General features: G+C 35.4%; 1 protein-coding gene across 2 annotated transcripts in view; it reads left to right on the top strand.

Moving 5' to 3' along the window:
• The window catches only part of ITGAV (integrin subunit alpha V), a 90,369-nt gene that overhangs the window by 25,756 nt on the left and 37,623 nt on the right, over window positions 1–26,990 (top strand). For both annotated transcript variants that reach the window (XM_028168587.2, XM_028168588.2), the window contains exons 3-10: window positions 10,127–10,218; window positions 12,685–12,799; window positions 17,993–18,054; window positions 20,396–20,441; window positions 22,999–23,124; window positions 23,995–24,039; window positions 24,803–24,846; window positions 24,934–24,990. In XM_028168587.2, coding sequence (XP_028024388.2) covers window positions 10,127–10,218; window positions 12,685–12,799; window positions 17,993–18,054; window positions 20,396–20,441; window positions 22,999–23,124; window positions 23,995–24,039; window positions 24,803–24,846; window positions 24,934–24,990 — 587 coding nt within the window. The remainder of the gene's footprint in view (window positions 1–10,126; window positions 10,219–12,684; window positions 12,800–17,992; window positions 18,055–20,395; window positions 20,442–22,998; window positions 23,125–23,994; window positions 24,040–24,802; window positions 24,847–24,933; window positions 24,991–26,990) is intronic.

Genomic DNA, 26,990 nt, shown 5'->3' on the forward strand with positions numbered 1-26,990 from the left:
ATAAATATATTTCCATATTCTTGTTTGCTTTTAGAAAACAGTTATATCTAATTTTATATAAAAGATGTTTTTGGATAGCTCTAGGTAAATTAGTATCACTTTCTCATGTTCATAGACTGTGATTTCAGAACTTATTTTTAGATTCACAAGTGATTAGTTTTTCAGTAGTCTGTGGACCCAAACACTGGATTTAGAGACCTTTATCTCTTGTTATTTTAAGTCAATGCAATTATGCTTCTAGAGACATTTAAAGACACTTTAAAGTTATACAGCAAATCATCCTTGCATTAATACTGATACCTAACCACTGCATATTGTCTTTCAGAGTTTCTTAAATTAAGAAACTGTATTTTCTTACTAAGTCAAAGAAGTTATTAACTTCCATTTTGATCTTCAGTAATATCTGGAATTTTGATTTTTTTTAATGAATTATTTTTCACAGTATTCTACTCTAGTAGTTTGAGTACTAGGAAGTATAATGGTTATTGAATATAGGAAGAATAATGCTTATAAAAATTGCTAGGAAGAGCTTGCTCAATTTAAATGTTCTTGAATTTCATGAACTAAAACTCTTTTATGTGTGGGAGATGAAAATGTAAATAAAGTTAATTAAGAGGGGATGTGGAAGCTGTAACTAAGCTTTTGTATGTGAAGATTATTGGATACGTTTCCACACTACTTTTTTTTTTACCTTTTAAAACATGCAAATAATATGTATTCATTGATTGAAAAAATGAGATAACTTTGAGGGGCAAAAAGAAAATAAAAATCTCCCAAATCCCACCACCCAGGAAATCAATGGCCATAAGATATATTTGGATGGGTGTGTATAACGTGTTTGTGCACGTACCTTGTGGCCTTTGTATATACTGTTTGTGTGTGTGTGTGCGTCTCTGTGTATAAATATGTAAAATTATAATTTACTCAATTTATGTCCTATTGTGTTGGAGATAGATTCTTTTTTTTTTTTTTTTTTTTTTTTTTTTTTTTTTTTTTTTTTTTTTTTTTTTTTATAATTAATTTATTTATTTTTGGCTGTGTTGGGTTTTCGTTTCTGTGCGAGGGCTTTCTCCATTTGCGGCGAGTGGGGGCCACTCTTCATCGCGGTGCGCGGGCCTCTCACTGTCGCGGCCTCTCCCATTGCGAAGCACAGGCTCCAGACGCGCAGGCTCAGTAGTTGTGGCTCACGGGCTTAGTTGCTCCGTGGCATGTGGGATCTTCCCAGACCAGGACTCGAACCCGTGTCCCCTGCATTGGCAGGCAGATTCTTAACCACTGCACCACCAGGGAAGCCCGGAGATAGATTCTTTTTGCTGTTTTTAAAATCTATTATAACAGTGCTTTGAACATGTTTATTGTTTGTTCATATTTTAAATTATTAGGATTAATTTCTAAAAATGAAATTTGGAAGTCAAAGTGATGTGTGTTTTTTAACGTACATTTGATAGATATTTGCAAAGTAGGAAAACATCGATACAACCTATCTCTGAACCAAACTTGATATAATCTTTCTTAGTTTGGTGGGTGAAACATTTATCTTGTTTTAACTTGCATTTCTTTTTTTTTTTTTTATAGGTTTTTTATTTTTTTTTATTTTTAATTTTTATTTATTTATTTTATTTTTGGCTGTGTTGGGTCTTCGTTTCTGTGCGAGGGCTTTCTCTAGTTGTGGCAAGTGGGGGCCACTCTTCATTGCGGTGCGCGGGCCTCTCACTGTCGCGGCCTCTCTTGTTGCAGAGCACAGGCTCCAGACGCGCAGGCTCAGTAGCTGTAGCTCACGGGCCCAGTTGCTCCGCGGCATGTGGGATCTTCCCAGATCAGGGCTCGAACCCGTGTCCCCTGCATTGGCAGGCAGATTCTCAACCACTGCACCACCAGGGAAGCCCTTAACTTGCATTTCTGATTTCTAATGAGGTTAAGTCTTTTCTCATATGTTTATTAGCTCTTTCTGTGTTTCTGTTTTGTATTGTCTATTTGTATTCTTGGTCTATTTCCCTTCTGATGCATCTATTTTTTTTGTTAATTTTGAAAAAGCCTTTATTATATACACGCATTTCTGTTATGTGGCAGCTACTTTTCTACCTGACAAGTTTGTCATTTTTTAAAAACATTTTTATTGAGATATAATTTATCATAATAGTCACCTGTTTTAAGGGTACATTTTAAGAGTTTTGCAGATATTATTGTAATCTAATTCCAGAGCATTTCTGTCACTCTCTAAAAAGAAACCTCATGTTCATTGCCAGCCACTGCCCAATTACACCCCCACTGATGTTAAAATGTGCTATTTAGGTACTACTGAAAAATGCTGCTAGTTACAATTATGTCACCATTGACTGTAATACACATTCATATTTCAAAGATGTTGATATCTGAATATTTGCAGCTCTGAGTCAATGAAATACATTATTTCACAATAGCATTATGTTACAAATACATGATACTAGCAGCTGTCTGACTACTTTTTCATTTTCTCTCATATTTCTTTTATAGTATTTGTAACTCTCTGAAAATATCTTATGTACTTGTTTATTATTTCTCTCCCTTGAAAGCAGGGACCTTATCTGTCTCATTTAACTGCTATATTTCATGCATTTAGACATAGGAGTTACCCATGATTTATTTATTTAAATGAATGATCAAAGAGATTTCTTTCTCTGTCCTGTTAATTTTCACATAAATAAGTAAACCATATTGGGAGATTTTTCTTTCAGGCAAATTTGTTATAGGAAGTGTGACTGAGCAAAAGTGATGTTTGAGAAAAAGCTGCTTAAGGAAGCCTGCAAATTGTCTATTTTATTAAAGGGTGAATATGGGATGGCATTTTTTTTTTAATTGAGGTATAATTGACATACTAGTTTCAGGTATACAACATCATGATTTGATATTTATATATATTGCAATATGATGACCACAATAAGTCAATTAACATCCATCTTCGTACATAGTTACAAAATATTTTTTCCTTGTGGTGAGAACTTTTGAGATCTGCTCTCTTAGCCACTTTCAAATATGCAGTACAGTATTATTAACTATAGTCACCATGCTGTACATTACATTGTTTTAATAGCCACTTTTTTGGGGCAAAATATAAACTCTCTGAGGACCTACATCATTATTTGTAAAGTAACAAATGGGAGCTGAATGACTAAATACAGGTCACTTCCAAATAAAAGTTTACTGTTTTGCTTTTCTAATGTTTTGGCATTCTTCTGGCCTTTGGCCTTTTCAAAAAAGGTGATGTCGTCTTGTTGTTCCCAAGGATATTCTTTAGGCATGAAAAGAAGAAACAAAAAAATGTAGCTTTAGGGTGATAAGTTAACTTTGTCTTAAAAAAAAAGCATCTCCTGTAATTCTCCAGCAAGTTGAATGTTCGACAGTGTCTTTTCAAACACTTGGAGGAAATGAGAAAAAAATGAGAGGAGTTGGTTACTAATCAGCGGGCAGAGTCTAAAGCTATGACAGTTGGCGTTACCCAATATGCTTCTGTCCTGAAGTCTTCAATCATGGGAGTCTGATAAAGTGCAACTGGCAAGTTTAAAAGCCGACCAAAATAGATGTTAAATTTTCAATTCTCTGGTGATGTACTTGCTAATTAACTTTAAGGTTCTCTAGCAGCATTTTCTTCTATGAATTTCCAAAAGTGATAGTATGGAGTCTTATGTTAATTTACCTAATACGGGGCAATTTCTTCTCATTTTTACCATTGTGTGAGACACTCTTTTTCCTTTTAATTTACTTGGGAGATCAGAGCTAATATTCCAAGGTGTTTTACAGAATTATGGACAGAAATCGTTGTTCTTTCTTGACTGTTCCCTGAGGAAGCATTTCCTTCAGCACTGGAATTTCTGCTGTTGTCTGTATTCTATATCCCTTTCAAGGTTGGTGGCATGGTCCAAGCAGCCTGGGGAGTTCCGGCATCACTCGACATGGTGACTCAGGGCTGTGACTCAAAATATTTACTTCCGTCATGCGCCCTGGATTAGCTGCCAGTTTCAGCCAGGTCATGAATGAACTTCTTGTCAGTGTGTTTGGAGAACAGGCTTTCCTTTTCTTTCTCCCCACCCACCTCTATTCACACTTCCTCTGAGTGAAACTTCTGCCTGAGGTTGAATTGGGTATTTTAAGACTTGGTCTCTGGGAAAAAAGTTCTGATTGGTAAAGAAGAACTTCCCATTGAGCAAACTTCTTAAAAAGATGGTAATTTGAGGTTGTGACCCTGTTGAAGCCAAAGGCGTTCAAAGCAATGGGTGATAACATATTTTTTGGAAAACTGTTGACTAAGTTTTGGATACCAATATATGCCAGTGCGTTATAGCCAAATACATTTGACTTCTTGGGTTTGTTAATGTAATTGGAAACACCTTTAATCACTTGATGCTATAAGATATGGCTGTTGCCTTGGTTTTTCAAATGTACTTTTTAATCAAAAAGAGCCATATTGCCTGATGTTTTTTCACCTTTGACTGGTGCTGCTTCATTTTTCTTAAATGCTGTGGGTAAATTGCTTGCCATATTGGTAAGAACTATGGATTTTTATGCTCCATAATACTTGATGATAAAATAAAACCAAAATATATGTAAAATTTCTATTTATTTTCCAGGACATTTTTTTAGCTTAAGCTAAACCTTATGTCCACAAAGGCAGGTAACCATAATCATAATGGTAAGGGATGTTTTTGATGCTTTTTTTAAAAAAACAGGACATAGAACATGGTAGCAATGAGAAGCACATACTACTTGACTGTGCACAGCAGCGTGCTATGCCACCACTTACAAATTTAGAGAAAAGTCCATTTGTTTAGGGGAAAAAAATCTATGGAAGCAGTTTTTCAAAGTAGTAGGAAGAGAATGGGATAACATTTTACAGATGAAACTTCTCTTCCTCCTTTCAGAAATATAATTGAAGAAAAATTGCTTAGCATAGAGGGCAATTCAAAAATGCCATGAAGTCCACTCTTAGCATTGCATGAAAGCTCTTGACCACTGTTCCCCTCTAGACCCTTTTCTCTAGTCACAGTGAACAACTCACAAGTCTCTAAAAAATCCAAGAATATCCACTCCTTAGTTTCTTTGCACAGGATCTTCTCTTGGCCCAGAAAGCATTCCCTCACTTGTACTCTGCCACCCTTTTCCCAGTACTCTTTACACAGTCCTCTACCATTGCTCCACTGTAATTACTTGTTCCCATGACTGTCCCTTGTATCAGATATTTCCTTCAGGGGCAGACTACCATTTCATCATGCATTGGGGTCATGGACAGCTACACCTGACTTTTCAGTTAGGGTTTGGATCAAACATGGAAGCAATAAGGTTTTCTAGGTCAGAGGCCCTTGGGTACAGAGGCCTACAGGTGGGAATGAGCAGGGCTTGTATAAGGGACTGGGGACTCAGGGTAAGGGAACTCTTACATATAGAAATAAGTTTATCTTGGAATCTTGATTAAAATGTAGCCATTAGAATAATATTCTATATTACATACCATTTTCCAGAAGGTTTATCATCTTCATTTAGCAAAGAGCTCATGCTCAGATAGCTTATGATGAACTTCCGTGTATATTGGAAGAGGAAGTAGATGTGACTTTGAGGGAATATGTAAGTCTCTTAAATCAAAATAGAAATATTCCTAAACTTGAAACTGAAGGAGATACAGGGGGTTGATTAAATAAACTGCTGTACAGCTGTATAATGTTGTACTCAACAACAATGAAAACAGTACTGTAGGTCTACTTTTATTGACATATTGTTACAGGGAAAAAAGTATATACATTTATATATATAGTAATAGCTTGAATTTTTTTTAATATTGGCTTAAAATATCTACTTTGCATAAAAGGATATGCACGTATTTCCTAAAACAAGTGTTTAGGAATAGACACCAAAATGTGAGCAGAGGATATTTCTTTATGGTGGGATGGTGGTATTTAGATTCATCTTTACATATGGCTTTATTTTGTGTTTTATGTTTTCATTTGTTTTGAAATATTTTTAATGATTATTATTAGAGTAATATAATAAAGAGTGCAAATAAAGAGAAAGAAGATATTCTGTTGTTGGCCTTATAGTACATTATATCTGTACTTGCTAACTGCTGTGCTTTTATTTTGAAAAATTTTAAACTTACAGAAAATTTGAAACTGTAATACAATGAACAATATACCCTTCACCTAGATTCAAGTATTCTTGCAGACCTTGTGAAACTTTACCTCAAAACACTTCAGCAGGCAGTTCCTCATAACTGCGACCTCCCCTTATATAACCACAGTACTATCATCATCACATACTAGAAATATGTCATTATTACAATACTGTTATCTAATAAAGTCCGTTGTAACTTGAAAAATTTCTTCAGATACAAGATTCAATCAAGTATCACATCTTGCATTGGGTTGCCATAGATTGTTCTCTTTTAATCGTGGATCTTACTTTTTTTGTCTTTCATGACATTGACATTTTTGAGGAAACTATACCAGGTGTCTTGTAGGCAGGAATATTGTATTGGCAAGAATATAGTGATGTTGGGTCTGCATGTCTTTTTTTTTTTTTTAACACATAAATTTATTTATTTATTTATTTATTTATTTTTGGCTGCGTTGGGTCTTCGTTGCTGTGCACGGGCTTTCTCTAGTTGCGGCAAGCGGGGGCTACTCTTCATTGCGGTGCATGGGCTTCTCATTGCGGTGGCTTCTCTTGTTGCGGAGCACGGGCTCCAGGTGCACGGGCTTCAGTAGTTGCAGCATGCGGGCTCAGTAGTTGCGGCACACGGGCTCTAGAGCGTAGGCTCAGTAGTTGTGGCGCATGGGCTTAGTTGCTCCACAGCGTGTGGCATCTTCCTGGACCAGGGATCGAACCCGTGTCCCCTGCATTGGCAGGTGGATTCTTAACCACTGTGCCACCAGGGAAGTCCCTACATCTCTCTTTTTTTTCTGAATCGAAGTTTTAGAGTATAAGGAAATACATGGAGTCTTAAATTAATTTGAGTACCACCTCTCTAATATGGTACTTTCGTTCATGGAAGATTTCCTCTAATATAGAAAAGTTTTGCTTCTGCTTTGACATCTTTAGGGTCTTGCTGAAAAGGCTGTTTTAAATGAAAGCAGAAGCAGGAGGTAGCAGTTGTGATAATGCTGTACTTTTTGTTCAGATACATTAGATCATAAAGTCAGTTCCCTCAGGCTAAGCTTACCTGAGTTTATCATGATGCTTATGGTCTCAAGGGACAATGAATAGAAGTGAATCCCTCCAAGCACCGACTGTTTCACTGTCATACTGTATTTCTCCTGCTTCATTAATGTAAGGGGGGAAAATGCCTTTATTTCCTTTGTAGAAAAGAATAGAATAGAAAGCCAGTAACACAGTGAGAGAACACAGTTAGCTTGCAGTGGAATTTTTTAAAAATCCTATTAAATAACTTGTAAGCATATTTTTTATGGATAAAATCCTTGAAAAAACTATTAATTGAATCCAATTCTTCCAAGGGCTGAGCTTCTTTGTAGTTGTAGGTTAGTCCATTTTGGATATAGCATTTTGTTTTTAGAACATATATTACTCAAACTGTGCTAGGCTATACTGCAGTAGCAACATGGTTGTTTTGTTTTTGTTTTTTTTAATATACAAACAAATACCCAGATATCAATCACTTAAGAAAGGATAATTTCTTGCTCATATCATCATCTTGTGTGGGTCATTTGGCTATTCTTGGTGGTTTAGAAACTTGGACTGAGGCTGCTTCCATTAAGGGATTCCACACCATCTATTCTTTCAACCTCAAGGCTGGGAGAAAGAAAACATGGAGAATACATATCCACTGTTTTTGTTTTATTTTGTTTTTTAGAATGAAATGACAATTTGAGATTTCACATGTAAGTGATATAATGAAATGTTTGTCTTTCTGTGTCTGGCTTATTTCACTTAGCATAATGTCTTCTAGGTCCATCCATGTTGGTGCACATGGTAGGATTTCTTTTCTTCAGGTTGAATAATGTTCCATTTTAATTATATACCACATTTTCTTTTTTTCATTCACTTGGCCATAGACATTTAGGTTGCTTCACACCTTGACTATTGTGAATAATGCTGCAGTGAACATGGGAGTACAGAGATCTCTTCAAGGTAGTGGTATCATTTCCTTCAGATATATACCTGGAGTGGGATTCCTGGATCATACAATAGTTCTGTCTTTAATTTCTTGAGTAGCCTCCCTACTGTTTTCCATAATGGCTGCACCAATTTACATTGTCAGCCAACAGTGTATCAGGGTTCCCTTTTCTCCACATCTTCTGATAATAGCCTTCTTAATTGATATGAGATGATATCTTATTGTGGTTTTGATTTGCATTTCCTTGATGACTACTGAACTCATATCCACTCTTAACTGACTTGAATTGGAAGGGACACATGCCACTTCTGCTCTTAGCTTATTGATAAAAATGAGTTATGTGGCTTTAACCTAACTATGGGAGTATGGGAAATGTAAGGGAGCACGTGAACTGTTAGGTGATCTATAGGTCACTGATGTGTGAGGTCGGCATGTGAACATAGGCTTCAAAGGCAAGCCAGCTACTGTTGGGATACCTTGATTCACATGGTAAAAGGCATGTACTAGCTAGTTTGTTCCTCCTTCCTCCCTCCCTTTACTAGTAAATGGTGCCTTTGTGACCACTGACAAAAAACAGAGTGGTGTTTAGACTACAGATAGAGGACTTTGGAAATTGACACATTAAAAATTTTTTTGCAAAACAATGAAAATGTTCAAAGAATTGTACAACTAATATGTTAACTGTTAACCTTGCATCTTGCCTAGATGACGTCTGGCATTATTGAAATGATCATTAATTATGTATAACTCTTCAATTGGTCTTAAGTCCTCAGAATGGAATTGAATAACCATAAGCACTACCTTAGATGGGTGGGGTTTAGGGAGTAGATTTAACCAAACCTTTTGATGATATTAACATGTTGTCTGGCATTCTTAAAATTGACACTTGTCTGATGTATTTGTCCAATACAGTTATTGAAATATATGTTTATAAGGAATGATTATTATAAACAGATTTTAAGAGGAACAGACTGGACTTTAAAAATAGTCTCTCCTTGGGCTTCCCTGGTGGCGCAGTGGTTGAGAATCTGCCTGCCAGTGCAGGGGACACGGGTTCGAGTCCTGGTCTGGGAAGATCCCATGTGCCACGGAGCAGCTGGGCCCATGAGCCACAATTACTGAGCCTGCGCATCTGGAGCCTGTGCTCCGCAACAAGAGAGGCCGCGATAGTGAGAGGCCCGCGCACCGCGATGAAGAGTGGCCCCCGCTTGCCACAACTAGAGAAAGCCCTCGCACAGAAACGAAGATCCAACACAGCCATAAATAAATAAATTAATAAAAAAAAAAAAAAAAAAAAAAAAAATAGTCTCTCCTTCCCCAAGTACTTCATGCATATATTTCTGTAATTTTTTCATCGACCAGATCAAGAGCTTTCTGATGGAAAAGATTTTTATCTTTTTCTTTTTTAATCTACAGTGCTTTACATGAGTGCCTGGTATATCAGGAATAATTTCCTCAATAATGTAGGCTGAAAAATAAATGTTTGCATGTAGTGTGCCAAATCGAATTCTTTTTCCAACCAGCCAAATCATGTCTTCTGGATTCTGACTCACGTTATAATGTCATTGGTAAGATCTTAGCCTTTTACTGCTAGTGTTCTATAAAGGTGTTTCATAGCCTTCTATTTTTGTAAATATCTTCATGCCACAAAAAGAACTTTTGGGAGTACAGAAGGTAATCATAAGTGTTTGTTTAATAGTTAATTTTCTTACAATTTAGCAACTGGAAAATTTCACTTCCTGTTACTTTTTCACATCTGCATTATGATAATTGGTAGGGTTAATAACAAATCTGAGACACTTCTAAGTCATCCTGTATTTTATTTTTCTGATTAGCTGAAAATCCCCAGTGTGTGTAAAGTATATGAGATAAATAGCCAGTGTACTATTTGATTAATCAAAGGCACACTAGTCATAAACCCGGTTGGATTGAAAGAAACTATGTTATACTAAGTAAGGATATTTTGTTTCTCACCCCTCACAGTTTTTTTTAAAAAATATTTTTTAACTTAATTTAATTTTATTTTAGGCAATAGAGATTATGCCAAGGATGATCCGTTGGAGTTTAAGTCCCATCAGTGGTTTGGAGCATCTGTGAGGTCAAAACAGGATAAAATTTTGGTAAGTGTTTTAGATATTTAATACGTTAACTTTAGTCAATTTATGTGGGAACACAGGAAGTTTTATGCTTGAAAGCTGATAGTAAAATTCATTGTGCTAAAGGGCAGAGAGTTTAATCAGATAACTTAGCTCTGATCAAAGGCCACCCCTTCTAAGGATACCCTCTCTCTCACCCTTCACAGACTTGGCTTTTGCTACTTTCACCTTCATTCCTACATTGTCCGTTTTTTTTGCCCTACTCGATGGTTCCCATCAGTTTGTTTCTATCCAGCCAGGTTTAGGAATAGTGTGCCTTTGATTAAGCAAATGCCCTAGTACCTCCTCTCCTTATGAATAAAACACCCCTGCCTTTGCCTCATCGTCCCCTCTGCTACAGTCCCCTTCCTTTGCTCCCCTTTTCAAAGACTTGTTGAAAGTGGTTTCTATAGTAACCATCTCCACTTCCTCACTTCCCATCCTCTTCCCAACCCCTCCTGTCAGGCTCAGGTAGGCATGGGCAAGGTCATCCTTGACTTGCAGGTCAAGAATACTTTTCTTGCCCCCTCAAAACCATTCAACAAGGTCATTTGACCCATACTTTTTGAAATACTTTTCTTTCCTTGGCTCCTGGGACTCTGTACTTTTCTGATTTTCCCCTTTACTGCTGGTTGCTCTTTTTCGATCTCCTTTAATAGCTCTACTCTGCTCAGCTTCTAAATGTTGAGGTGTCTCTGAGCTTTGTTCTGGGCCCTTGTCTTCTTCAACTACACCTTTTACCTAGCTGCTCCTATCCTATCCTGTGGCTCTGAATACAATCTATATATCATAATCCCCAAATCTGTAGCTCTAGCTATTAATTCTCCTTGGATCTTTAAAGTTGTATTTGCAAACTACCAATTTGACATTTCCATTTGGATATCTCATATATTATTCAAAATGGATGTGGACCAAAATGGAACTGTTACCCTCCATCATAAAGGAAAAACCACAAAAATAAGTATTTCCATATAAACTGCCCCATCTTAGAGGCGCGACTCTCTACGCCATCCACCAGCAAGCCCTGTCAGTTCTGTCTCCAGCTTCCGGAATATATCCCACGGCCCTCAATAAATCATCATCTCCGCTATTTCTGCCCTGTACCAAACCACCATCGTTCCTCACCTGGGTCAGTGCAGTGGCTGTTCTCATCTCTCTGCTTCCTCTCTTGCCCCAGCTACAACCCATTCTTTATAGAAGGACCAGAGTGAAGCAGAGCATTTCACCTGCCTGATTCAAACAGTCAAGCAGCTTTTCATCACTCTCAGGGTAAAAATCTCATGCTCATCCTGGTTTTTATAAGCATCTGCATAATCCAGTCACCAGAGCTGGGCTGTCTCTTTAGCATCATCTCACTCCACCTCACGTGTGTAGCTAAACTAGTCTTTTTATTCCTTCCATACCAAGTCACTTCAGTTAGTTCCTTAGTGTTTGTCCCTCTGCCTGTCTTATGCTCATCTTACTGCTTTTCACTTGGGTTGGCTCCTTGTCATTCTGATTTCAGCTCTACTCTCATTTCCTCAGAGAGCCCTTCCCTATTTTAACTACTTGCATAGTATTTATTATTTTCTTCTTTTTTCCATCGGATTGTGGGGCATCAGGGAAGGATTTGTTTAGGAAGTGAAATTTCGGCAGAGCTTTAAAGGATGTGTCAAATTTTAGCAATTGGAAGCGAAGGGAGAGGTTGAGAATGGTGGCATTCTAGGCAGAAGGAGGTACAAAGAAGCAAAAATATGCAGAAGTGGCAAATACTCCACTCTGGAACATCAGGTACATGTAGAGAAGTGGCAGTGATTTCTTACTTTCAGTTTTTAGGGTAAATATAAAATAGCCCAGTGTTGTCTGCAGTGTTTGTATTAAAATGTTTTGCTTCAAAGGATATTATAGAAAAGTCATTGAATTTTTTCCAGCAAATTAAATTGTTATACTTTGGTAGATTACTGTGCTGTTAAAAAACATGCATTCTACCACTTTTACATGGTGTTGAAGTCTATAACTCTGAAAGCAAAAAGGTCATAGTTTATTTGGAAAGTAAATAAAATAAGCACTGCAAATTCTTTTACCCTCTTCTTATTTGATAAATTATTTGCTTTATAACTTAGGGATATATTCTACACACATGATAGTGTTATTTAGTTAAAATATTGATTTGGTCTGTGCCCTTCAGTTTAGCGCCTAATGTCATAAAGAAAGGTGCTACTCAAAATAATGATTTTGCTATTTTGAAAAAAAAAAACCTAGACTACAAATATGGCCTTTAGAAGCATATGAGAAAAGTACTTTAAAAATCTTTATCCACTACTGTGATAAGGAATTTAAGGTAAAGGATAGGTTGATTAATTTTTAGAAATGCTTATAAAGGGATATTGTAATCTGAGGTAGTATAGATTATACGAAACACTAATTTTTTTCAGAGAATTTTTATGCATGGACTACCCCCTTTGATTTCAGGCCTGTGCCCCACTGTACCACTGGAGGACTGAAATGAAACAGGAGAGAGAGCCTGTTGGAACATGCTTTCTTCAGGATGGTACAAAAACTGTTGAGTACGCTCCATGCAGATCAAGTATGTATAGGAAGTTGACCAGCTTTTACAAAGAGGGTTGGGGAGCCTAGGCTGTTAAAAAAGTGTGTGGGTGTGTGTGTGTGTATGTGTGTTAAAATTTGTAGACATACGGTGCTGTTTGATGACAGCAAAATGAAGGCAATTTTATTAATGTAAAGAAATTTCAAATATGCAGTCAACAGGCTTATCTTTCTCCCTAAGAACTAGTTTTCATCTCCCTTGGTCAGTAATAATTAATATTTGATTTTGGAAATCTGCATTTTTAGTCACTATTAGTCAAAAGGTGCTCCCTTGAGCTTCTCTAACAGAGATGCAGACCCCACAGCTAACGATTCTGATTCAGCAGGTCTGGGTCAGGCCTAGCTACCTTCATTTTTAACAGACTGTACAAGGTAATTCTGATGGATACCAAAATGTGAGAACTGCAGCTCTATATTAGTAATGATGTTAAAAGTAAAAAAAAAAATTGTCATAAGGAGCTAGAGTTTTTATAGGAAGGTGAAACATTGGGCTCAGGAGTCGGAGTCTGAATTTCCTTGCTTTTAATCAGTCTCTTTGTCAGTCTGTTGACTAAGCTCACTCCTCTTGATCTAAAAGATCTCACCCTGTTCTCTAATATTATTTGAAGTTTCCAATGAAATTTATATTGTGACTAAAGATGATTTTGAGCACTTGTAATTCTGATTATGCTTTTCCAAACTCTGTATACTTTTTCCTTCTTGGAGATTGCAGTCCTTTTGCTTCTCCACTATTGTTGAATTGGCCACCACTCCAGATCCTCTTTATATCAGAAACATAAAAATAGCTTCTTGAAATGCAGTGTGGTGTTTATACCTGGAGCACTTTTTAGGCCATTACTTGTTCTGTTCCACTGGTCACCAGGTAGTGTAGTAGAGAGAATTAATAACAAAAGTACAACATGTAAGACTCTTATTGCTAGACTTTTTTTCCATATTAGGCAACTTGTGACACCAGAGGATCTATTTAGTCTTCAAAATTCTAAGCAGTTGAACCTCTGAGAAACTGCAAATGATTTTATTAAACACTTATTTCTTAGCCCACTGCCTTGGCCCTACTTGTTGTAAGTGGGAGGTAAACATGAAAAGAATGATACGTACCCATAACCAGTTTATTAGAGTAGGTCAGAAAGCACACCCTGCGAGAACGGAGGAGGTGGGCAGCTTTATCCTTAGTGTCTGACTACACCACCTTCTGTTGGTGTTTTGGTCATAGTACTGTTGTCTTTGGTGGCATGTGGAAAATGGGAGGACTAAATTTGTGTTTTTAATTTCTGTATTGCAAAAATGTTCCTATGGTGAGAAGATAATTTCATAGCTCTGAAGGATGAGCAAACCCTTGTGTGCCAGGCTTGTAACCTATTGTTTATGTGATAGACACACCTGTAAAATCACCTTTATTCTCTTCTGATACATGAGGGAACTGAGATCCAGACAATTGAAGTCATTTTTTTCCTACATCTTATGGTAGTGAGTGATCTAGTGAGGATTTTAACCCAGATCTGTCTTATTCCAAAGGAATCTTTTCCCTGTATTACTAACAATAGAAAATGTTTTCCATTTCTATTTCCTCTGTATTAAGCACAACTTTTCTACAGAGAATACTGCTTTCACAAGTGCAGGTTTGGATAATTCCTGATGTAAGAGGACAAGACCCCTTCTGAAAACAAGCATTCTAATGATGATCCCTTGAGGATATACTGCCATGTTCAGCTAATATTTTTCATCATTTTGCCTCTTCAGTAATGACCAGTTCTCTTCTTAACATGTATTTAAAGGATTAAGACTGCGTGATGTAGCTGCTCATAATGCTTTCACTTATTTGGTTTAAGCACAGACATTTAAACCTTATTTTCTGAAGTATTTAACATCCCAATCAGATCAGCAAACTGGCTTGTGAGTCTGTTTTTGTAAATAAAGTTTTATTGGGACATAGCCACACCCATTTGTTTTCATGTTATCTATAAAGGGAGAGTTGAGTCCTTGCCACAGAGACTGTATAGCCCCTAAGCCTAAAACATTTATTACCTGGCCCTTTACAGAAGATGTTTGCTGATCCCCGATCTCAATAGGAATACCTCAAATATTAGAAAAAGCAGAGAGAACAATCTTAAAAAAATCAAAGTGAATGCCTTTCTTCCTAATAAGCTGGCTTTCGATATCTCTTGATCATTGTACGTACTTCAGGGCTCAACCTTTGATGTATTAAGCTACCTGCAGGCCCAAAGTACAAGGGGCAACCTGCCCAGAGAAGAACACTCAAGAGTGGGAATCTCAGAACTTGGGTTATATTCTTGCACTCTGCCAACAACCTGTATATCTATAGTCATGGGTGATTCATCACTGGTAAAACACTGATTTAGGCAAAAGACTTCAGAGATGCAATTTTAGTATTTTATGTCTTCTTCATACTTCAATAAATTGTGTAACCCAATGGCTGATTTTACACGAGGCTGCCAGTTTTGTAGGGCTACATTGCCAACTTCTTGATAACTGCTTGTTTTGGTGGTGGTAGTTTGTGGGTTTTGTTGTTCATTTGTTTGTTGTTTGCTTTTTTTTTTTAACACCTTTATTGGAGTATAATTGCTTTACAATGGTGTGTTAGTTTCTGCTTTGTAACAAAGTGAATCAGCTATACATATACATATATCCCCATATCTCCTCCCTCTTGCGTCTCCCTCCCACCCTCCCTATCCCTCTAGGTGGTCACAAAGCACTGAGATGATCTCCCTATGCTATGCAGCTGCTTCCCACTAGCTATCTATTTTACATTTGGTAGTATATATAAGTCCATGCCACTCTCTCACTTCGTCTCAGCTTACCCTTAACCCTCCCCGTGTCCTCAAGTCCATTCTCTACGTCTGTGTCTTAATTCCTGTCCTGCCCCTAGGTTCTTCATAACCAATTTTTTTTTTTTTTTAGATTCCATATATATGTGTTAGCATATGGTATTTGTTTTTCTCTTTCTGACTTACTTCACTCTGTATGACAGACTCTAGGTCCATTCACCTCATGCTTTTGTTTTTATGGAACGTCACGCTCTATAAAAACTTACCTTATTACTGATTATGTTTGCTTTTGGCTTCTCATTACTGTATCTATGACCATTCTTGGCATTATACAATAGGCTAAATGTCTTTCTGTTCTAAAAGTGCCTGAACCACAAATCAAATGATTTAAATACTCTTTCATCTCCATGCTCAGACTGAGTCTTTGTTCTTTCTGTCTACTTTCTGATGATAATGTTATTTGCACATAGATTTTTCTCAGTTGTGATTTCTAGTTTGTTTTTTCTTCCCCTTGATGGTTGTTTAGGCAATTATAAATGCACTGCTGGCTTGAGATAGTGCCGCCTAGTGGTGTAGACACTCCTCACCTCAGATCCATGCTCTTTTATTTACTAGGTGGCTTACCATAGTCAAGTTCCTTAATTTCTGTGAGCCTCAGTTTCCTTATATGTAAATTGTGACTAATAATACTATCTCTCATAGAATTGCTGTATAGATTTTAAAAGATTTTAAATGCTTTAGTACGGTACTGGGCTCACAGTAAGGGCTTAATAAACATTAGCTGCTCTTACTATCATAACCAATAACATTATTTATAATATTGTCAGGCTTAACAAATAGCAGAAGTATTAATTGTCCATAGAAATAAAAACAAAAGCCTTCACTGAAATAGATTATAGTCAACATAAAATTCTTTACATTCACACTGTTTAATAGGTACCTGTTAAAATTTTAAAGGACGGTCATGTTTCTAGCTGGATGTTCTGGGAAACCAAATAAAGTAGATAATTGTACAGTATGATAATCCAAAAAGGATGTCTTTATAAATAGCTTGAAATAGTTCCCCAGATGCAACTCGAATAAAGGAAATAAACGGCTGACTTGAGGTCAGAGCAGAATTCCTTAGTATGATTCACTAGACACTGGAAGCCCCAGCCCTGCATTTTCCCATTGCCTCTTGGTTAGAAAAATTTACATTGGGGTAGCATTATACTCTTGAGGCTATTTTCTAAAAAAAATTCTAAATTTAGATATTAAGTGTGTAATCTTGGGGCAGTTCCCAGGTTTTAAAATGGGTTCAAAATTTTAGATGGGAGTATTTGACAAAACTTCTTGCAAGTTGTCCTCATGACTGAAAGTAGATATTTTTGGTTCCTGTATTTGGGTGGCAAATACAGGAGTACTATAGCAAAATTCTTTAGATATTGTGACATTGACTACAAGAATTCCTTGATGACTGAAAAGCAGCTGTTTTTCATTGTTACTTATTATTCTCAAAATAAAACAAGGAAGAGTCTTCAGGCTCACTGTTCCTTATAGGTACAGTATTACTCATGATTAGAGTTAATTATTATTGGCCACTTTAATAATTGAGTAAGTTATTATTGGCCAACTTAATAATTGAGTATAAAGGAGTAAAACAATTGAGTCTGTTATCATTTGGAGAATACTTAAAAGTGTCATGTTTAAAAAAGTTGACTTTCTAAATGTGTTGTGAGAGTAGTTTTCATATTTTGCTCGTTGCAGAATATTAAATTAGGGTCTGGCCATCTCCCAAAATTCTGAACTACTTTTTTTCAGGTTTGTTGTTGTTGTTGGATGTAAATGTATGTATAGGAAATGTATGTATCAGGAATGTAGGTATCTCCTTATAAGTATTTATAATAACTTAGTGAAGACCTAGCAACTGTAGGAGAATAATAGTAAGAAATAGAAATTTCAGATTGGAGTTTTTAACTCATAGATTACAACTCATCTTTGTTTTATGAAATCCAAGTATGAGTCATAACCAGTAATTATTAAAAAATGGAATGAAATATAATGTGTGTATGTTGGGTTGTGTGGGCTATGATATAAACTATAATCTTGTTGTGGGTTGTGGTTAAAAATAAAAAGTTTGAAATCCACCATCTTAGGTTATCTTTCTGTCCCCTGCTGACTGGTCCAGGTACTTTCATCTCTCTCTGTTGCCATTTCTGATTAATGGGTGCTGATAAACATGCATACTAACTTTTTTAGAATGTGTTAATAACTCATTAAGTGCCTGAGTGAATGAACACTCTCAGAGACTAGTACATTATCTTACAGTTACAGTGATATCAGATTTTTCTCATGTTTTGTGTTGTTTGTTTTGGGGTTTGTGTATATTTCCAATCTTTTTATTTTAGAAAATATTGATGCTGATGGACAGGGATTTTGTCAAGGAGGATTCAGCATTGATTTTACTAAAGTAAGTTCTCATTTAAGACTGAATGAGATTCAGATCTACCTTATTATGTAAGCCATGGTTAAAAATTAACTGGTTAATACTTCAGGTTCTCTATAACTGTTACCTGTTTTATGAAAACAGCTAATTAAAATGACCCATGCATTTTGATATCCGTTGCTTTATATTATTCTCTCCCTAGGAGACATTGCTTATTTGAAATAGATATCAAAATGGAATGGAAGGGCTTCCCTGGTGGCGCAGTGGTTGAGAATCTGCCTGCCAATGCAGGGGACACGGGTTCGAGCCCTGGTCTGGGAAGATCCCACATGCCGCGGAGCGACTAAGCCCGTGAGCCACAATTGCTGAGCCTGCGCGTCTGGAGCCTGTGCCCCACAACGGGAGAGGCCACGATAGTGAGAGGCCCGCGCACCGCGATGAAGAGTGGTCCCCACTTGCCGCAACTAGAGAAAGCCCTCGCACAGAAACGAAGACCCAGCACAGCCATAAATAAATAAATAAATAAATAAATAAAATTAAAAAAAAAAAAAAATAGAATGGAAGACAGTAGAAAATCTCCTGAGTAGAAGATAGATAGCTGTTATGACTTAATATTAATATTAGAATTTCCAGTTGGATAAATTTATGGACTATTAAACCTTTCTATTTTTGACTGAAATTGAGTTTTTGTAAAAGCTAGCAATGGGAGCTTTCTTACAAAATCAGAGTTTAGTTACATAAAAGTTGAAAAACATGCTTATTTGCCATCTATTATGTGCCTACAGGCAACAAGTAAAGTTGAAGCAATTTAATTATTGTAAGAAATCTCATATACAGGACTCTATGTATTTTTAACTAAGCTGATATGCTCTCTAAAATTGATAGTTTTTAATCTACTTTTTAAAAATAAGAATTCCATTTATATTTTCAAAGGAAATTTTTCTTAAGTACTTTTCTTTATGTAATTTTCTTTTGTGTGTGTGTGGTTTTTTTTTGTGGGATATATGAACATTTTGAATATCAAACTGAGACTATTAATTACTCCTAGAGAAGTCTCAAAAATACATTGCTTGGTTAAAAGTAGGGCTTCCTTAGAAAGCTTAATATGGCTTTCTTAGAAAATGAAAGCAGAAGTGCCTTAAATTTATTAAAACAACAGAAACTATAATCATGATTCAGAAAAACTAATAAAGCATTTTCTTTTTTTTTTAAATTTGTATTTTATCTCTATTAAAATTTTTTTTCGAGATTAGGTACTGATAATTATAGTTGACTCTGCTTATTAAGTAATTGATTTTAATTCACTCAATTTGAAATTCATAATTCAAAACTTATTCATAATTACTTATAATTTAAAATTTAAGGAAGCAAAACAAAAAGGTAAAGTATATTAATGCATATTAGGTTTCAACTCATATGATGTGTTCTCAAATAGGTGTTGTATTAAAGCAAAAAGTGTCCTTATTTTCTGTACTTGTGCCAGTACAACTATAACCCCAGAAATATTCCCATAGTATGAACAGTCATTGCTATATTAACTGTTTGCTTTCTTCAACTCATTTCTGAAAAATGGTGTCATTTTAAAGCAGACAACTTAGAAATATCTTTTACATAGCCATGGCCAGAGATTGTTGAAAGCTTGAAAGGCTATATGTCCATTTAGAGAGAGAAAAATTTTCTCTTACCTCCAGCAAGAGGAAATTTTAAAAATATTATGTTCAAACACTAACTACCTTGAATTAGATACTTATAATTTGTTACAGATGTAAGAAATGCTAGTCAAGTATAATTTGTATATATAATATACCCTGAAAAATTTACCCTCTAACCTCACTCTTGTTTAGATATGCAAGACACTAAAATTTTTCCTTTAGCTGAAAATTTTTTTTTTTTTTTTTTTTTAGCTGAAAAATTTTTAATGATTATTAGAAAGGAAATTTGCCTATGTAGTCACAAATGTAATATACAGAATTAAGGAGTGACTTTTTTTCTTACTGTAACCAATAATCCTTTGCTGGTGGCACTTCATACCAAGTGTGTGAAGCAGCCAAGATCTACGAATTTATATGTATATATATGTTTGTATATTTTCACATATTAAGGGAATATATTATAAGTTTCCTTTTTGATATTTATTGTATTGTGTTTTAGAAAAAGTATAGTGAAAATTACTGAATTAGATGAGTTTAGAACTTATGATTTTGTTTGCTTTAATATATACATGTTTAATATATGCATATATTTGCATATATATGTCATATATACATATATACTTGTATATGTAGCTTTTATGTTTATTACATTGCTCTCCATTTTTAAAGCTACCTGTTTTAAAATATGTATCTTTTTGTTTGATTTAATCTAGGCTGACAGAGTACTTCTTGGTGGTCCTGGTAGCTTTTATTGGCAAGGTAGGTTAATCTTTTAAAAATTACCCAATAATGACTGTGTTTCAGACTCATCTGGCTTATCATGTGCCTATGAGACTTTTCAAATTGTTTTAAACAAAGAAATGGAAAAATAAAATTTAAATGTATAATCACTATCTGTATACAATTTTTTTAAAAAGGACTATAACATCATATAAGGTGTATGTAAAATATATAAATATATAACATAATATATAATATATATTATATATATATTCCTAGTAGAAAATAAACTGAATATTTTAAAAGTAAATTATAAAGTAAATTTATAAAATAATTTAAAATAATTTATTTTTATTTATGATATGTACTTTTTCATCTCTGTACTTTAGAGGAAATGATGTAATTAAGCATTAGGAAGTGTGTGGAACTGATTTGTAATAGGTAAATTGTGGCCTTCCAAAAGCTCATGGTTTTAAACTTATTTTGAATTTGTACATTAAAATATTTAGATGGTTATTTTCTCATTAATCACTGACATCAAGAATGATTTCTTTGTGTTTGGAGAGTTTTTAAAATAGAGGATCTTACTAAGTTTCAAAAGAATATATTAAACTGGCATTGACGATTGATGTAAAGATAAAACACTACATTCTTTAGTCATTTTCGGAGGACTAATAAAATTACGATTTGAACAAATGTATAACAGATCATTATTTGCTGACAGTTTGAAAATAGGTAACTATATCTGCTTATTTTCTTAGTTTATGATTCATTTATCATTAGAGACACATTTATTTAGTCAATATAGTCACATGTTTATTTTCTGCTAAAAAGTGCCGTTTACCAGATTCTGTTATTCAAGCATTGTCAATATTTGGAAGAACTGGAAAATCTATGACTATATTGATTTGCAAGTACTTTCTGATTCTGAATTTTACTTCTGTATTCTGCACTCTGCTTTCTTTACTTGCTTCCTTGTAGGAAAACCCGTGCTTTTGCTTTATAGAAAGGGAAACTAAAGAAAGAGATTTGCTGAAGGAAAACAGGATGGAAGGAAAATAAGAAGGAATGAGAAATGGGAATAAGTGAAAAATTGGAAGGGATGGCAAAGGAGAAAAAGAAAAATCAGGCAAAGAGGATCAGTATGAGAAACATACTAAAACTGAAAATATGAATTTTTATGAATTGTACCTCTATTGGAAAATGAAATGATTTAGGAAAATTATACTTGAGTTTTACAGTTTTACGGTAAAAATTAAAATAGCAGTTCTGATTCTGCGTAAGAAAACAGATATTAATGCTTTCTAGTTAGCTATAAAACATGGATTTATTTTTCTCCTTTACTGCTAGGTATGTCATTCAGTGGAAGGAAGGGAAGTATCTGACGAGCATGTGAGGGAACCAAAGATAGATTTTGTGATTCTCAGTCAGGACTCCTTGTTAACTCTGCCTTTTTAAGAGACACAGCTGTGAACATGTTTAAATGACTTGTTCTTTTAATACCTTGAGTATGCACAATGTATGCATTCCTGTTTATTATAAATTAGCACAGATACTATTAATATTATGTTCACTAGAGATTTATTATAAATGGTATATAATATGTAACTGAAAACTCAGTGACTGGGCGGAGAATATTTTGTTTTAATAAGATTAAAATCAGCACGTTTCACTGTGAATAGGTAAGATATTAGGATGAATTTTTCCATAGATCTCAGAATTGTCTCTGTAAGAATAGGGAAAATGATAATGGTGTTTTATTCCAAAGACATGGTAAATTTTCCTGTGTTCTTTGATTCAAGAAATATTTAATGAATCCCTCCTATGTGTTAGGTACTGTTTAGGCACAGAGGGTAAAGTAGTGACCCAGACAGAAAGTGTTTCTGCCCTACAAACTCAGCTTATGTGACTGGAAAAATTGGAACAAGATTAATATCTTTAGCTATTATGATTTTCTTTCTGAAATAGCAGAAATGAGATTACTTTTCATATGTTATGGAGGTGGCATTTGATAAATCAAACAACCTTTCTTGGGGCAGGGAGGCAGTCGATTTTTATGTAGTTGTCTGGATTTCTTGTGTACTTAATAACTTAAGGTTGGGAAGAAAAGTGAACTCACTCATTCAGGCTGCTTTCATAAAAGTGTCCAAATAACTTGTTAAAAAAATCAGTTTAACAAATTATTATGAAGGTAAAAGTAATTATTTCAGTAGATTTTTCAAGTTCTAATTTGAAATTTGGTTTGGAAACAATCCTTGATTTTATGATCCCATTTATTTAACATTGATTTTTTTTTAGTGAATTAAAACAAATTCTGCAGTTTTAAATTTTTGTTTTTTAGCAGAGACTAATTTTAAGTACTAGCTTGAATAGAAATAATTGTGACTTAAAAAATAATCAAATTTCAGATTTAGTATTATAAAGAAGTTATTTAAGGCTAATAATTAGAAAGACGTATCTAATCTATTTTCTTTCATGCAGGTGCTATCCATCATCTGCGTCATAATGTTCCCATTAGAAACTTGTCATTTATTTTATATATTTTTTTCAGGTCCACACATTTCAAATTATAATTTATTTTATATATTTATTTCAGGTCAGCTCATTTCAGATCAAGTAGCAGAAATTGTATCTAAATATGACCCCAAAGTTTATAGCATCCAGTATAATAACCAGTTAGCAACTCGGACCGCACAAGCTATTTTTGATGACAGTTATTTGGGTAGGTAAAATCAAAATATGGATTCATTTTCTGGTGTTGTGGTGGATTTGTCCTGTATTTACATATGCTGCTTTCACTAGGAAAATCTTTTATGTGAAATAGATGAAGATTTTCTTAAAATATAAGGAACGTATTTGTTATGAGTACTTAGGTTATATTGTATGTCAGCAACTGAAATTTAAGAGCATGGTTATTAACACAATGATAATAATAATAGATAACCTTTAAGATATGCTTGGTCCATTCTGGGCATTGTTCTAAGTGCTTACTTGTATTAACTCATTTAATCCTCACAACAGGTCTATGAAAGTGTACTACTGTTTTACTCCCATTTTATAGATAAAGAAACAGGCACAGAGAGGCAAAATAATTTGCCTAAAGCCCCTCACTTGTAACTTGCTTTTTCTGAGATTCCAGCCCAGGCAGTCTGACTCCTGAACTTTTATTCACTATGTTAAACTACAGTTTTGGTTTAGGATTTATTAACTTTTGTTCTCTCTCTTTAACTTTCTCATATTCATTAAACCAAATATACATGACAGAACTAATATTTTGCTGGTTGAGAAAACCTGTTATTTGTTGCTTCTTTATGATGAATGCAAACTTACCCTGTTTTTAGCTGACTCCTTTGCAAAGTTGATAAAACAGGTTTATATTTCTAACAGAGATATACTATTTAAGTATTTAACTCCATTATTTTCTTTGAGATACATTTATCACACACATATGAATCTATTACTCCTAGAGGACAAAATATTATATAATTAAAGGAAATTACTTGAAGATATTTTCCAGGAAAGCTTAGTCAGCAAGTACGCTGAAGATAACCAGTCCTGCCCTGATGGTGTCTTACCTTTGGTTCCCCTTTAGGTTACTCAGTGGCCGTCGGAGATTTCAACGGTGATGGCATAGATGGTATGACGCACTTGAACTATATTTAATCCTCTTTAAAAAAATTAGACTAAGCATTTGAAACAAGTGGCATAGAAAAATTTCGGCAATTAAAGAGTTTTGAAATTGAGCTTGGTCTCTGGTAAACTTTCTCTAGCAGCCAAGGGGGCTGAGGGCCTCGGTGACCTCTTGTCTGCTCCTTTCCAGCCCCCAGCACTTCGGTTATTTCGTCAGCTCCTTCCTTCTTGATTTCAGCAGATCCAGTTCTCTTGGAGAGGCATAGTTTAATAGTTTCTTCTTTCTTCAGGCCCGTAATTTGTAACCTTCCGAGCTCTGTCAGTAAGGCTGTTACCCCATCCTCTCTCTGTCTGTTATCTTCAGAGCTCAATCTGGGGATCCTAGACTCTACCTGATTTTGGTCACATTTCTGTGCCACTGCCACCTCTACCCTGTTTCACTTTGCTCTGAATTATCTTTCCTTACTGTATGTTTAGCTTTTCTTCATTCTTAAGCCCTTTTCTCTTGTCTCTTCTCTTTCACAAGACTGTGCATACCTCGAGGGCACACATGTATTTATTTGAGGCTCTCAAGAATCTTTCCATGTTTCATAAAGATTTGATTTTGTGGTTAAAAAATGCTGGGGTCATTTATTATGGAGTACCAAGTTTTTTAAATCTCTTACTCATTGTCTACTGAAATAACACTTAAAGCTTTCTGATATAACCACTTATTCCTGCAGTTGCCAATACTGGCCTTAAAAATGAGTAATTAAGTTTTTTCTTTTCAGACTTTGTTTCAGGAGTTCCAAGAGCAGCGAGGACTTTGGGAATGGTAGGAAAGTTAAAAGGTGTTTTCTAAAAATATCTGGGTTGTTTTATATTTTACTCTATTTCATATGCTTTTGTTTTTCCTACACAGGTTTATATTTATGATGGGAAAAATATGTCCTCCTTACACAATTTTACTGGTGAACAGGTATGCTTTTAAAGTGTTGTGTTTTGTTTTGTTCTTTTTTCTCCCTTAACATTTTAACACCAGCACTTCCTAATGTCTTTAAAACTTTTTTTGGTAATATTCTGATGGTTTAATATTCAATATATAGTAACTGTTTAATATTTGATATTATAGATATAAAATAAGCTTTAAATATTTCTCCTTTGTTTTAACCAAAGTGATTTGTTTAAGTAAAGACTTTTGTAATTGCCCTAATAGCTGCTTTATTTTTTTTAAAGGAAATGCAGAATCAAATTGCACACATACAAAACCAAAAAATTCCTTTTTCCTTGCTGATGACATTAAATTCTCTTTTAAAGAATGATCTATGCTTTTTAATTTTATTAGAGGTAAAACAAAGCATGGCCCAGATGTGTTTACTATAGATATTACAAGTAAACTTCATTTGTGCTACAAGAAATAAAACATTCTTCAGTTAAAAATTAGTACTAGAGGGCTTCCCTGGTGGCGCAGTGGTTGAGAGTCTGCCTGCCAATGCAGGGGACGCGGGTTCGAGCCCTGGTCTGGGAGGATCCCACATGCCACGGAGCAATTAGGCCCGTGAGCCACAATTACTGAGCCTGCGCGTCTGGAGCCTGCACTCCACAACAAGAGAGGCCGCGATAGTGAGAGGCCCGCGCACCGCGATGAAGAGTGGCCCCCGCTTGCCACAACTAGAGAAAGCCCTCGCACAGAAACGAAGACCCAACACAGCCATAAATAAAATAAATAAATAAATAATTAAAAAAAAAAATTAGTACTAGACATTCTCTACAATAATATCCTGTACTGTATTCTGTATCATGCTATTGCGCACTTAATAGACTATAGTATAGTGTAAATGTAAATTTTATATGTATGGGAAACCAAAAAATTTGTGTGACTCACTTTATTAGGCTATTTGATTTGTTGTGGTGGTCTGGAACTGAACCCGCAATATCTCTGAGGTACGCCTGTAATGATAAAGGAAAAACTAATCAATAGGTAGAGAAAAAACGTCTCCTAGTTTGCAGATCTGGGATTTAAGCCCACTTCTGTTCAGTTGACTCTGTTGGGCTTTGTGAGAGGATTGATAGGATGGGAAACTAGACTGGAGGTCCCCAGTAACCTCTTCCCATTTGTGTGGTGGTCAGGGATGACACCTGCAGTTGACAGCCATTAGGCTTGTAGCAGGGGTGGCTGTCACTTTGTGCTGTTGTGACTTCTTCACCTTAAGCAGCTTCTCCTGTCAGATGCCCACGTGTGTCTCTGGATCTTGTTGTACTTGATCCTTGATGCTTTCTCTGTTCTTCCTTAGCTCTTTTGTGGGGGGAAGCATGGGCTTTGCATTAGGACAGACCTGGGCTCTCACTACTCACTACTACATTGGGCAAGGTGTTTTCCACTGTAAATCTGGTGGCTCATGTATAAAAATAGGGATACTGGTAACTTGCTCATGGGGTTGTGGTGAGAATCAAAGGAAAATATTTTAGTGATAATACCCAGGCCAAGACTTGTCTCAGTAAATGCCATCCTTTCTTTACAGTTTCAGGTCTGATGCCCTGAAAGACCAAGGCCCAAGAATAGTATTCTGTTAAATTCCAGTCAGCACTTCATCATGGTACCCCAAATACAATGCACTTTATTACCTTGTGATTGAACACAGATTGCACTTTTCATTTTCTCAATTACACTGTATAAATTCAAAATAGATTAACGTATTAATCTCCCATATCATTCCCTCCTGATAGCTCAGCTAATCAAATTTTGGAAGCTTTGCTAACTTTACTTTTTTTGGTTTGTTGACTCATCCTTCATTTTAGTTCATCTTTAATCTGTCACCTGTCCTAGTTTTGTTTTGTATGTCGGAGTCTCTTTAGAACTTTCCTTTTTCACATGTATTTCCAGCCAGACTGCTCTGTCTGTGATGGCCAGCAGTCTCCTGTGGTGGGGAGAGGACATTCTTTCTCCCTCCGCAAAACAAGCCCATGATAAAACCAAGT

The sequence above is a fragment of the Balaenoptera acutorostrata genome, chromosome 8 (genome assembly GCF_949987535.1).
Source record: "Balaenoptera acutorostrata chromosome 8, mBalAcu1.1, whole genome shotgun sequence".
NCBI classification, from domain to species: Eukaryota; Metazoa; Chordata; class Mammalia; order Artiodactyla; family Balaenopteridae; genus Balaenoptera; species Balaenoptera acutorostrata.